Source organism: Euprymna scolopes, chromosome 20 (genome assembly GCF_053919585.1).
Source record: "Euprymna scolopes isolate OS-2025 chromosome 20, ASM5391958v1, whole genome shotgun sequence".
Lineage (NCBI taxonomy): Eukaryota > Metazoa > Mollusca > Cephalopoda > Sepiida > Sepiolidae > Euprymna > Euprymna scolopes.
This window is the reverse complement of record NC_136501.1, coordinates 82423075-82437156: the sequence shown is the minus strand read 5'-3', so window position 1 is coordinate 82437156 and position 14082 is coordinate 82423075. Positions and strand designations below refer to the sequence as shown.

Sequence of the window (14082 nt, the reverse complement as noted above, 5' to 3'; positions counted from 1 at the left end):
CCGTTCTAGAAAAGGATTCTTTTCTTAACGAAAATGCCGCGAGATTTTTTTTTTGTTTGTTTATTTTTTGTTGCCTTTTTTAAAATTCATTTTTATCTTTTTAATTTTGTCAGATTTTTTAATAGAACATAAGATTATCATTAAATATTCTTTTGTTTCATTTATTACAGAAATCTGAGAGCGACCGATTTGGAGTTGCAAAAGAAAGAGAGATGCAATTATCGGAAGAAAAAAAAATTAAAAAAAAAAACTCGACACAAAAAAGCCGGAAAGTTATTAAAAACGTTCTAAAAGTCCCCATAAATCAATAACAATAGTCCTTTTCTTCTAAACTCGCGCATTTTTTAAAGAAAACACCAAACATCTTTAGAGTCGCTACATTCTAAACAAATCTAACGAACATAAAGCCATTCTTCTTCACGCAGTTGTACATCCCTTATTAGGGAGGAGGGGGAACAAAAGTGAGTCATTTATTACCGATGAGCAAGTCCCACCACACTAAAAAATTATGAAAATCCTTACATTAATATTTTCAAAAGATGTATTATATCATGTCTAATCAAATTGAAAAGTTCATTTTTTTTTTTGTTAATAACAAGTTTCTTTTTTTTTTCTTGATTGTGTACGTTTTCAGCGTCCCAAATTTTTTTTTTTAAAGTCATTCGATTTTTTAAAATCACATTAAAAATGAAGATATAAGAAATGAATTAAGATTTAATTTAACATTGATTTTGTGTGCGTGTGTGTCAAGTTTAAGGTTTGTATATCGTTCCTGTTATGTTTTTCTCTCTTTGTTATTAAAGTTAGCAAAACAAAATACTTTTCTTTATTCTCTCTAAAAATATATCGATGTTAAAAATCTTTTTGAATATTTTTCATTATTGCATTGTTAACCTTAAAAACAAATCGAATGACGTCTTCTTGAAAAAGAGAATTTGGGACGCTGAAACCGTACACAACCCACTACTTGAAGTAAAAACATTTCGCTGCTGACCTAGATAATGAAAACTAATTTAATTGTTAAAATGCTTTTCAATTAGTTTCATCAAGTTAATATTTTGAATCTACGTTAAACTAAAATAAAAGAGAAAATGATTTTCTTTTTCGATTTATGAAAAGCGCGCCTAGAAAAAATCTGAAGAAAGAAGCGTGTACGTAGGAAGGGGGGAAAGGCAAGATTTTTTTTTTTTTTTTAATGGGACAAAAAGAAAAAAAAAAGAATAACGGCCGCCTTCTACTTCGCCCTTTCCTTCAAGATTAACAACCCCAACTTGTACCATTGTCAGTTTGGAAGCATCATTTTTACTGATTATGTAACAAAAAGAGGGGAACTGTCGACTTAGGGGGCTCGAAACGAAATGGACATTTCAAATGTGGACCACAAGTTCAATCGAATTCAAATTTTCGATGCAGGAGAAGCAGTTTTAAATTAAAACTAAAATTAACCGATTTTACACTCTTTGTGGTTATTTCAATTGAAAAAAGCCAAAGTATTGAAATAATGATACAAAAAATCCAGATTTAATGGTGATGAGATTTAAAACTTTTTTTTTAAAAACGGGCTATAATCGATATGATGTAAAGCCAACTTAAAAAAGGCGATAACATTTTACGCTGCAATACAAATTAGGCAAGGTTTACACTAATTGTTAATTTTTCCGTCTTTCGATTTAAATAAATAAAAAATCTCAAAGGAAACGAATGACTTATTTCGAAGATTTGATTTTTAGAACATAATCGAAATAATAAGACCAAAAATTAAACTGTTCAAGCGGCTGGAAATGTGTTGATCCGAGTTTCGTTCTTAAATTAAAACTAATTTGTTTAATTTGATTGAATTGATTTTATTTTTAAGATTTAAAAAAAAAATGCAAAGAAAAAGTGAAGAACGTAAGAAAAAAAGATGAATTTTAATTGAAGAGAAGAGCTAAAAATAAAATCCCTTTTTTGGTGCTAATGCAGAAAGTGATCGGCGCTATTTTTTTAATCGTATTTGCACTTTTAATTAAAGTTTTATGTTTTTTTTATTCAATTGTAAGGTTGAAGTACAGAATAGGTACAAAACACCCTCCCCATGTTAAGAATGGCTTTTTAAATAACATTATTTCAGCACGGATTACTCTCTGCATGAGTACCTAGTTTTTTAAAGAGTACGACTACTAGAAATTCTATTCTTATTTACAACTAAATGTGATAAATTAATAAACTTGTAATTATTTCAAATAAAATCATACAATTGTAGAGGGTACGAACATAAGTTACATTAAATGAACAAGTTATAATTAAAAAATAATAATGGATAAGCAGTTTTTCAACAAATTTCCTTATTTTGCAAATTTTAAATTTAGAAAAAGTACACATTTTTAGTGTTGTTCGAATTAAAAAATATATTAAAAAGTTGAGCAAAAATGAACAATTAAGCAATAATTATAAAATTTAGAAAATTCTGAACAAAAAATTTAAAGATCTCGTCGCCCAAGTTTGAATTCTTTCTTTCCCACTTTTTTTTTTTAACAAAACTGACATTTCCGATTTTTTCTTTAATGAATAAAAAAGTCGGTTTTTTAGTTGGTTTTCTATGACATATCTTAATTAATAAATCACTTAAATCACTAACATGAACACCAAAACATTAGAAATATATATTAATAATGAAAATGTGGATATCGTTACCTAATATAAAAAAAATAACAAAGAAAATTTCGCCGCTAAATATGGAATTTCAAAAAACTACCACAACAATAACAACGATGGTGTGCATACTGCAAAAATAAAAACGAATCAAAACTTAAGATATTTCCATTTTTTAGAATTGATTTAAGCACAAAAAATATTTAATCTAAATGTGAGAAAAATATACAATGCTCACCTTATTTTTCGCATTTTTGGCGTCGGTTTGGGTGGTGCGCGCGTCAGAACTCATATTTTCAGGCCGGTAAAAAAGCGAAAAATGTTTCTGAAGTGTGCAGAAAAGAAGGGCGCCACAATTGACCTTGACCCTTCGGGCTGAACAGCAAATGTCAAGATAAAAACTATAATTTCACAACTACAACAAAAAATATTTTTATTTATCATAAAAAATATTTTTGGAATTTTTAATGCATAAAAATGTAAGATTTAACGACAAAAATTGAAATTTTCTTTTACAATATATGTTTTATGCGGCGTGTGGAACCGGAAGTTAATATGTAAATTCGGTCTTTCCGGCCTGTCAGGTTAACGAGCAAGATGGTAAGTTTCTCAATCTCCTCTATTTCTCTACTTCAATCTGATGCCATCGAATGTTTTTATTTTATATTTTTAATGTTGTTTTACACTTCATTATGTATATTTATATTTCTTAATAGTTTATAGCTTAATTTCTTATGAATTACACAGGAAGAAAGCAAAAATGCGGTCGTGTTATTTTATGTATCTATTGACAAAAGTACAAGATACAATTCTAAATAAATTTCGAATTCTATTTCAAACAAGTATTTAATTATTTTTCATAAAAAATATATATAATTAAAAGCATTTCGGTTCTTATGCACAAATGAATTATGGCAGTTCAAAAATAAAATATTTGCGTGTCAGTCTAAAGTGTGTACAGTAAAATTAGTTAAAAAAAAATTAGTAAAATCTTAAATAAAAAAAATATAATTACTATTTGAAGTCGACGAACTCAACTGCATGACGTTTTCATATTCGTTTTATCTTTTAAAAGTTTGCTTATGTTAACCACGTGTTGTGATTTCTTAGTTTTCAACCAGTTCGAGATAATCTTAGCATTAAAATATTTGGATTTCTTTTTATTTTGCAAATTATTTATCGATGCTGATCTGCGTTTGATATAATTGAGATGTAATTTTGTTTTGCCTTTTGCAAACATTCTGTTTTATTTTACAAGTAATTTTATTTTTCCTATGAGAAAGGGCATGGCCGCCAGCATTCCATACAATACTCATAAGTTACTACCAATATTCTTTCAGTCGAAAATTAAACTTGACGTGTTAACTTATTTTGTCATAACGAAAAATTCTTTCAACTTAATTTCTAGTACAATTTATCCTTAGTTTATGTAAATTAGTTTAAAAATCAGTAACTTCTCATTAACATTCATGGTTAAATAAACAGATGGGAAGAAATTTAGTTTACTTGCAAAATAATTGTCCGGTCTGAACTATTTTAGCGTGTACTGTTAAACAACTGAAATGTAACATTGATTTAAAGTTCCATCATTCATTACTTTATAAGCATGATTGTAACATTTTGCTTGGGTTTGTATTACTGTACACATAGATTCGAAAAAGTTGTCAAAAAATATATATATAACAAATGTTATCAAAGGCAAGATAAGTTACTTTTCTGGGTAAATTTATACAAACACTGTGACAGCGAATTAACCTAAATCCTAACCCTAACGCTGTCACGGTGTTTGTATAATAATACCCTTTTCTACCTAACTGGGTATTTTTAGTGTTTTCATTTAATGTAACATGTTTATTCAGCTCGAGAAATATGGTGTTTACCGATGTATGGAAAAAATAAAAATGACGCCCGACTCTTTGACATGGTAAGTTTTGGGAAAAGGGGTTATAAATAAAGACAAAATACGGTTAGAAACTTGCTCACGTGACATAGGTTGACATATTCGGTGTGTTTTTAACAGTATTTTTATTTATTTTTTAACTCCTTTATCCAAATTTACCGTGTCAGAGTCGTGCGTGCGCCATTTTTAATTTTCCAATACATATCGGTAAACGCTGTAGGTTTTTCAGTGCTAGTGCACTTACTGATCCGCGCTATTTTTTAAATCGTATTTCCAAGTTTAATTGTTTTTTATTATTATTATTATTATTATTATTCAATTGTAAGGTTAAAGTATAGAATGGTAGAAAGCACACTCCCCTCCCCATGTTAAGAATGGCTTTTGAAATAACGTTATTTCAGCACTAGTACCTTTTTTTTTTTTTTTTTTTTTTTTTCGAGCTGAATAAAAAAAGTAACATTAAATAAAAACACTAAAAACATCCAGTTAGATAGAAAAGTAACTTGCTCTTGATAACATTTGTGTTGACTTTTCGAATATGTGTACAGTAATAAAAACCCGCTTTATTTTGAGATTTAAAACTTTCAATAAGGTGTCAATTCACGGCCATTTATCTTGTCCTCACATAACACTCGAGTACTCGACACTTTTTAGAACCGAATAAACGCTTTAAAATGAAGCAAAATATTTAAAACTTTTCCAGATATCTTGCTTTTGATAATATTTGTTATTCAACCATTTTTTTTTTTTTTTTTTTTTTTTTTTTTTTTTTGTACCTCTGTACAACAAGCCCACCCAAAAATCAATTTGCCTTTTCACTTTCGAATTGCAAGTGAAAAAAGGTAAACGGACTTGACGTCACACTTGGAAAAAAAAAAAAAGTTTATTGCTATAAACAGGGTCTTTTTTTTTTATATACTTTAAAAAAGGGTAAAATTAATATTTGAAAATGCGAGATAAAAATCGTGTTTACATTATCGATGGATTAAAACAACGTTCCTATATACTGATCATTTTGAAGGCGTAATACATGTTTAAATCTAGTAAAAATCAACTGGTGCTCAGATTTTCATGAAATTTTTAATACTTATTCATTAATGCTTTATTTTAAAGCAGTTTTCGTTAAATATAAGGGATGTTCTTCCCCTCCCCCCCCCCCCTAATATTTCATGTTACAAAATTTAAAAATTTAGGTTAAAATTCGAACATTATATTGAGTTAAAGTTCAAATGATTGCTATATAATAACATTCAATTCTTTCACTTTGAAGTTAATGGCCATAAAATCAATGTTTGAATTTTTCTTGGTGCTAATGCACTTACTGATCCGCGCTACTTTTTAAATCGTATTTCCAAGTTTAAAGTTTTTATTCAATTGTAAGGTTAAAATACAGAATAGGTACAAAACCTCCTCCCCTCCCCATGTTAAAAGTTTTTATTCAATTGTAAGGTTAAAATACAGAATAGGTACAAAACCTCCTCCCCTCCCCATGTTAAGAATGGCTTTTTTAACATTATTTCAGCACTGATCAATAAGTGCACTGCATGCAGTGCATGACTCATGCACTGCATGAGTACCTTTTTTCTTATATTAATTGATTTACAAAATAAAACACGAAAAAGGAAAAATGATTTAAGTAAATCGTAGCCATTACAAAGCTGGATTTTATTGTTTTACTCTAGCATCTTCAATTGTTTAATTTCCAGTTCAGGATTGCCTTTTTCTTGCTTTCTAAATAATTTTTCTAAGATTTACTGCACCTGCAGATACTCTATAAAATCTTAAAATTTTAAACCTTTTATCTCGTTTTGAACATTTCACCGATTTTTAGAGTGAGGTCAGGAATGAATATATTTGAAATACAGTTGCTTCCTTGTTCAAATAATTTAGTGTCTTAAATGACCAGCCCCCCCCCCCCCTTTGTATAGATGTAATGTTAATGAATTGGTTTAGAGTTTTTCTATTTTCAAATTTGATGTTTTAGGTGAACGTACCAAAAACGCGCAGAACCTACTGCAAGGGTAAGAAATGCAGAAAGCACACGCTTCACAAAGTCTCACAGTACAAAGCAGGCAAGGCTTCTCTCTATGCTCAAGGTAAGTTTTTTTTTTCTTGTGCAGAATGTACTTTAAGTGAGTGTGGTTAACTTGGGTTTTTACTTTTTCACAGATGTACAGTTTTTCATGACTATCAAATTTGGCTGATTAAATATAAAATTAAAATGAGGAATTACAAAGCTGACGGTCTCATGTCGGCCATTAAACAAGAGTAACCTTTGTTTGTTTTTACCACTTTTTTATTGTCTATACTACAAAATGCCCCTCACCACCAAAGTAAGTAAACGCTTTAAAATTAAAGCACAAAACTTATCCAATTAGCCAGAGTAATTTATCTTGCATTTAGTATCAGTCGTCCCTTTAAATGATTAAATTCTACTCAATTTATTGCAGGGAACGTGTTTTCAGTGGCGATCTTGTATATTTTCATCTAAGTTTTTCATGTTCGCTTATTAAAGTCTGTTTTCAAACTCCCCAAAAAAAAGCGTTTTCGACATTCTCTATTAAAAGAAGTCTATTTATTAAATAAGTTAATTTTTTATTTTGTATTTGTATTATAAAAAGTTTTCAAAAAAAAAAAATTTAAGTCGATTGTCTGCCCTTGTTGATCCTATATTTCCGCCAGGTGTCGTTAGCTTTCAAACAAGATGGCATCGATAAACCGTGTGATATTTGATTTTATTTTTAAAAAATACTTAATCGATTTACGTGATTTGTGGAATATGACATCTTCAGGCAGTGACAAGTACGTACATTATAAAGATTTTTCTTGTAAAAAAAAAAAAATTCTGCCTATTTATAGACAAGCCCAAATAAATCTACCAACAATCAAATAATGGTCAGGTTTTCGTGAAATTTTCGATACTTATTCATTTTTAGAATGGAGTTACATATAAAATGTAGTTTCCGTAAAATATACAAGGGCGTTTAGTGCCTGTTTTCTCTTTTTTTTTTAATTGGAATCTATCAATTTCTATTATGAAGTATAAAAATTCAAATAAGTAAAACATTTACTTTTTTTTTTTTTTTTTTTTTTTTTTTTTTTTACTTTAGTCCTCGCGCGAAAGAGCAGGACACAAAATGTTTTAAATAATAGAATAACAATAACAAAGATTATCGCTGGCGAGAACTATTTACTGTAGCCAGTTATACGGTCCTTTTGAAATTTTCATCTATTTTTCTGGTTATGTACTGAATATTTGTTAATGGAACCTATATGAAATATGTTCCTTATTAAATTTAAAGATTTTCTATTCTGGAAGAAGTTTTAAAAAAATTTCAGATTTTCTGATTCATACCTGTATTACAAAGACGTGGTTGCAAAAAATGAGTTGTGGTGTGAGGAGAAATACAAACTGAAATAGTTTTTAAATATAATCTTAAAAAGATAAGATACAAGTTAGAAAACCATTTTATCCAAGGCATGAAAATTGTTAAACAAAATGTTTTTACTATAGGCTTTAAAAATACAGGTAAAAGATTCAATTGGAAATTTATTTATCTTGAAAGTGCACTTTTATAAATTTTAGTAAGGTATAAAAATTAAAGGGTTTATAGTACTGTACACATGGATTCGAAAAAGTTGTCAAAAAAAAAAAATATATCACAAATGTTATCAAAGGCAAGATAAGTTACTTTTCTACCAAACTGGATATATTTTTCGTGTTTTTATTCAATGTAACATGTTTATTCAGCTTGAAAAACAGTGTTTACCGATGTATTGGAAAATTCAAGATGGCGCCTGACTCTATTTAACACGGTAAGTTTGGGAAACGGTGTTATAAATAAAAAAAACAAAAACTAGACAAAATACTGTTAAAAACTCGCTCAATATGTTACCGTGACATATATTCGGCTTTTTAACAGTATTTTGTCAAGTTTTTTTTTATAACACCTTTTCCCAAACTTACCCTGTTAAAGAGAGTCGGGCGCCATCTTGAATTTTCCAATACATCGGTAACACTGTATGTTTTTCGAGCTGAATAAACATGTTACATTGAATAAAAGCACAAAAAATATATCCAGTTAGGTAGAAAAGTAACTTATCTTGCCTTTGATAACATATTTGTTTTTTGACAACTTTTTCGAATCTGTGTACAGTAATACAAATTCAAATTGAATCAAAAAAATTACCATGGATTTATTTTATGTAATGTACATTCTGTTGCACTTAAAAAATCATTGTAAATTTTATATATCATTAATTGCTAGATGAAAGATAATCTTTTTAAAATTGCAACAAAAATGTACATTTTTGTTGCAATTTTAAAGATTCTTTCATCTAGCAATTAATGATATATAAAATTTACAATGATTTTTTTTGATTTTTATGTGCAACAGAATGTACATTACATAAAATAAATATATGGTAATTTTTAAAGCCTATAGTAAAAACATCTTTAACAATTTTCATGCCTTGGATGAAATGCTTTTCTAACTTTTAAACATATTGAATAAAATTTACCTTGAAGTGGCAATTAAAAAAATGAATTATTTTTTTTTTTAATTAATATATACTATAATCAGTTGAGTTGCCAAGAAAAAGAAACTTCGTAAACATTAATTAATTTTTAAAAGATTAAAATTCCATTATTTCAAAATGTTGGTACAACATAGATTTTTAATTGTGTTTAAAAAAAATTTTATATATCAAGTTTTAATATAAACATGACTCTTGTCAGCTATTTTATCACCAGATTAAAACAGATTTGAAAATATTGCACAAACATTAAGCATATTTTGTCTCTTTTTACCGAACAAAAAATGAAAGCTGTAGTTAACCAAATGAACATTCAATAAAACCATATTTCATTTAATATGCAAATATTTATATTAATCATTAAACTGTAATTAATTATTAATTGCAGTTTGAAGAAGATAAACAATGTTTTAAAAAAAAAAATCAAGTTCCTTCTGCTTTTCCATAGTTTGCATAGTTAACAAGTCTGACGTCATGGAATCATGCTTTTTTTTTTTTTTTTGCAGTCCCTACTTCTCATGTTCGTCATTTCTTCACTTTTTTTGCGTCATCTCACAGGCAGCACCAGAGGGGGACTACACGCACGGCCTGTTCATTTTGCTTATACAACGTAACCTAGATATGAGACCCAAATTTCTCTGGTCCCAAATTAGAGCCTATGTACAGTGTATTTAAAATCTTCAGAATTTTTTATTTGAGTATTTTAATCTTTCAAGTCTATGTTCTCTATCAGTCTTCATTAAATTTCACGAACCTACTTTCTACTTTAGTTTGATGTAAATTGATAATTGTTTTAACTTTTTATTTTTTTTTTTTTTTTTCCCCAGGTAAACGGCGTTATGATCGTAAACAAAGAGGATATGGTGGTCAAACAAAGCCTATTTTCCATAAAAAGGTATTTCTTGAAATCATGTGAATTTTTAAATCTAATTTACATTGTTTTAATGTTTACAAACATGAAATATTGGTTTGCTTAAATTGACAATGAGATGGGTGAGTTCATTTAAATCTTTTTTAATGAACCATAATTGATAAATTGTGATCAATTAAAAAAAAAAAAAAAAATTTTAGACAGAGCTAATGTATTTTGTGTTATTAAAAAAGTATTTTTGAAACTAAGCCTTTGATTATCACAGATGAATCTGTAAATATGTACAGGCAGGAAGATTGAACTTGTGTTATTGCCTACATGATGTTGCTTCTAATACAAGTCTGAATTCAAAGATATCTGCTTCATAACTCTAAGAGGGATTGCATAAAAATTTGGGACCACTTCATTATCTAAAGTAAAGGCTCCTCTGAATACTTGTGATTTAATATTCATTAACAAAAATTTTATGTAAAATTAAGTATCATTCTGATTGAGAGTGGATGAGCGTTCATTCTCACTATTGAGTTTTTAATTTTCTAAAACATACTTGCAAAAGTAAATCATTTTTCCTTATTGCTTTCGTTGGTGGAATGGGGGTAAAGCTATCTTTCCAGGTTTGTGAAAACCTTAACTGTGATGCACATTTGATTGTATGACTTAGATTTGTTTTACAATACCTACATATGAAAAAGTTGTAATAAAACAAATACATAACAAATGTTACCAAAGACAGTTGGTGGTGGTGTTTTTTTTTGTTTTTTTTTATGTGGAATACAAGTTGTGCTAAGTGCTTAAATTAAAACAAAAACAAACATGGCACTATGGTGCTTTTTGTCGTTGGAGTGCCAAGAATTGGTTGAACTCTAATGTAAAATACTGATAAATCCTGTAAATATCATTTATTCGGTGGATTTTTGTCAATAGTTTTTTTAATTGTCAGCTGCCATGTTTTTCATTTTAACTTAAGCACTCAGTGCAACTTGAACCTTGATTTTAAAACACTTTAAAATCAGTTAAAACGCCCAAAAATTATCCAGGTAAGTAGAAAAGTAACTTATCTTTGGTAACATTTGTTTATTAGATATTTGTTCCTTTACCACTTTTTCATATCTTGTACTTGCCAGTGTAATTTTTACGTTCTGATTGGATTCTTTTATCATTTGTTGCTTAAATACAAAATGGTGATAATGAGTGGAGGTCTTAAAGCTTAGGTACATCGATTTCAACCTAACAATTCAATGCCTTTTTGTGTAGAATGATTTTTGATGTCAATATATGCTTATTTCTGAATCGCAACATTCTTTTAATTTCTGCATTAGACTGAAGGTATGGAAAGAATTTAAAGTGCATTGTCAGATTTGTGATGTATAATCTGAATGATCCTTGGACAAAATGAGCTAAAACCTTACTTTTCACTTGAGTTCAGAGCAAGATGAATCCATATTTCATCCATTGTCATGTTGATGCAAAAGTTCTACCACCACTTTGTTTACAATGGAGTAATCAGAATAACATTTGTCAGACTTTTGATTGAACAGTATCTCTTCCCACCAGAAAGCAGTGATTTAGCACATGAATTTCAGATTTTCCCATTATTTTTGAAATGTTTTAATATATTCACTGAATAAACTAATAACCTGATTGGACTCAAATTTTGACACATACCGTTTAAAAAAAAAAAAATTTCCCAGCTATATGTCAGATGGACTTATGGCTTTTAATCTGAGATATTATGAGATAAGATTTAGTCAGACCCAAATAACATTTATGGCTGACAAATCAAACTTGGCTTCTAACTAGAAAATTTTCATTTATTATTAGCTATAATTCAACAATTAGTCTGGCTTTTTAATTTATTACATAAAAAGCAACAATGGAACGACTTTTATATTGAGGGATATAATAGGTTGTCAATCCTAGAAATAAGATTTTGTTTCCTTTTCTGTATTATAATTTTATAAACATGTAAAGATTCAAATGACTTCACTTCATCCTGGGCAACACTATTTTAAAAACTCTTTCCTTTTTGTTTTCAGGCAAAGACTACAAAGAAAATTGTCCTCCGAATGGAATGCACAGAATGTAAGTTCCGAAAACAATTACCCATTAAGCGTTGTAAACATTTTGAGCTTGGTGGAGACAAGAGAAAGAAGGTAGGGTTTTTTTTTTTTTTTTTTTTTTTCTCTCTCTCTCTCTCTCTATCTCTCTATCTCTCTATCTCTGATGAACGATTCTTCCTGCACACCTGTGTCCTATTGTAGTCTGCAAAGTTTGTGTTGATTCTTTAGCATGGACTTTTGGACCGTGTCAATATGGATTGTGCGAAGGAAGTAGAATAAATGCCAAGATTTCAGTATTAAAGACTCTGTCCGTTTAACCTCTTTTTTAATGTTAAGTGATGGAGTTCTAGCTGGTCTGGTAACATTTTTGTAGAAACATTTCTTTTTAATTTTATTTAGATTTATTTGCCTATCATAGTAGAAAACTTACATTTAAGCAACTGAGATTCCCTTCCTCTAAAAGATAAATTTTGTCAGAACATCAATGTTCTACCATAGGAGCCTTCTGTTATGTAGGTGGAAACGTCTTGTAATAGACGTATATGAAGTGCAGAGCTAGTTTGATGCCAAAAACGCCCATGCATTGCTGCTATGGTAACTAGAATATCAGAAGGGAGCTAACAGGTGCTTCGCCTTGCTCAATGGTAACTTGGAACTCTACAATATTTTCCATATTCGCATACACAAAAAGGGCAAAGTCCCCAACTTGTTTTTACTCTGCCGTGTTGAACAATTATGATCATGCTATATGAATGTGTGGCTGCAAACTTTTTTAAAAAAATTACCATAACTTAGTTTTGTTTTTTGTTTTTTTAGTTTGAAAAGTTAGTGGGTTCCCTTTGCAAAGTTTAATGATCCACCAATTATATTTAAAAAAAAAAAAAAAAAAGTTTTATGAAGTTGGAAGGATTCAGAACTTAAAAAAAAAAAAAAAAAATTTTTTTTTTTTTTTTTTTTTTTCTCATTTAACTTCAAATAATTCAAATAAATTACAATCTTTTAATAAGTTTTGACATTTGATTTTTTACAGATTTTGAATTGTTTAGTAATCTCAAACGATTCTTCCTGCACACCTGTGTCCTATTGTAGTCTGCAAAGTTTGTGTTGATTCTTTAGCATGGACTTTTGGACCATGTCAATATGGATCGTGCAAAGGAAGTAGAATAAATGCCAAGATTTCAGTATTAAAGACTCTGTCCGTTTAACCTCTTTTTTAATGTTAAGTGATGGAGTTCTAGCTGGTCTGGTAACATTTTTGTAGAAACATTTCTTTTTCTATCTTTTAAAGAGTGTACGTTCTAATTTTTCTTTTTCTTTTCTTTTTTTGTAGGGCCAGATGATCCAGTTTTAAACTGCTTCAAGTAATAAATATTGTTAATATAATTTAATGGTTTTTGTCTTGTGCTTTTTTTTTTTTGCCTTATAATCGAATGTACCGTAATTGCATTGCAATTGTGATCCTAATACACATGCCAGAAAAGTTCAGTGTACTCTTTTCACAAAAGCAACTTTTGAAAATGTGTAGCACAACAATCTTGGTAACATTCATTCTTGGAGTTATTCCTCCATCGGCCCTTCTATCGTTTCGTTTAAATTCTGAACATAAATCATCTGTATTAATTTATTTTTATTTCGGACTATTATTCTCATCTTTATTAGTTGTTGTTTTTCACAACGTTTCGGCCAACTATTCCTCTGGCCTTCGTCAGGTGGTAACCATGACGGATATGAACTTTGAATCCCCTAACTGCATTCTCAGCAATCACTGCCATCCATAGTTGTCGTCATCTCACCACATTTTGGCCAAGTAAACCTCTGGCACAGTTTGGGTAGGATTGAAATCGCTATTCAATCCTACCCAAAGCATGCCAGAGGTTTACTTGGCCAAAATGTGGTGAGACAACGACAACTACGGATGGCAGTGATTGCCGAGAATGCAATTAGGGGATTCAAAGTTCATATCCGTTGTGGTTGTTACCACCTGGCAAAGGCCAGAGGAATAGTTGGCCGAAACACTGTGAAAAACAACTAATAAAGATGAGAATAATAGTCCGAAATAAAAATAAATTAATATCTATAATGCT

The 14082-nt window shown here is 29.3% G+C and overlaps 2 protein-coding genes across 2 annotated transcripts in view; one reads left to right on the top strand and one right to left on the bottom strand.

Moving 5' to 3' along the window:
• LOC145241497 (uncharacterized) overlaps positions 1 to 3020 on the bottom strand; it is a 54099-nt gene extending 51079 nt beyond the window's left edge. Inside the window, exon 1 of the mRNA XM_080104515.1 lies at positions 2870 to 3020. Coding sequence (XP_079960641.1) covers positions 2870 to 2923 — 54 coding nt within the window. The 5' untranslated portion in view covers positions 2924 to 3020. The remainder of the gene's footprint in view (positions 1 to 2869) is intronic.
• A 78-nt stretch (positions 3021 to 3098) lies between these two features.
• LOC145241498 (uncharacterized) lies at positions 3099 to 13381 on the top strand. Its single transcript, XM_080104516.1, has 5 exons — positions 3099 to 3231; positions 6516 to 6627; positions 9895 to 9962; positions 11975 to 12091; positions 13329 to 13381. Exons 1-5 carry the CDS (start codon positions 3229 to 3231, stop codon positions 13347 to 13349), a joined length of 321 nt encoding a protein of 106 aa, XP_079960642.1. The 5' UTR covers positions 3099 to 3228; the 3' UTR covers positions 13350 to 13381.
• The last annotated feature ends 701 nt before the right edge of the window (positions 13382 to 14082 follow it).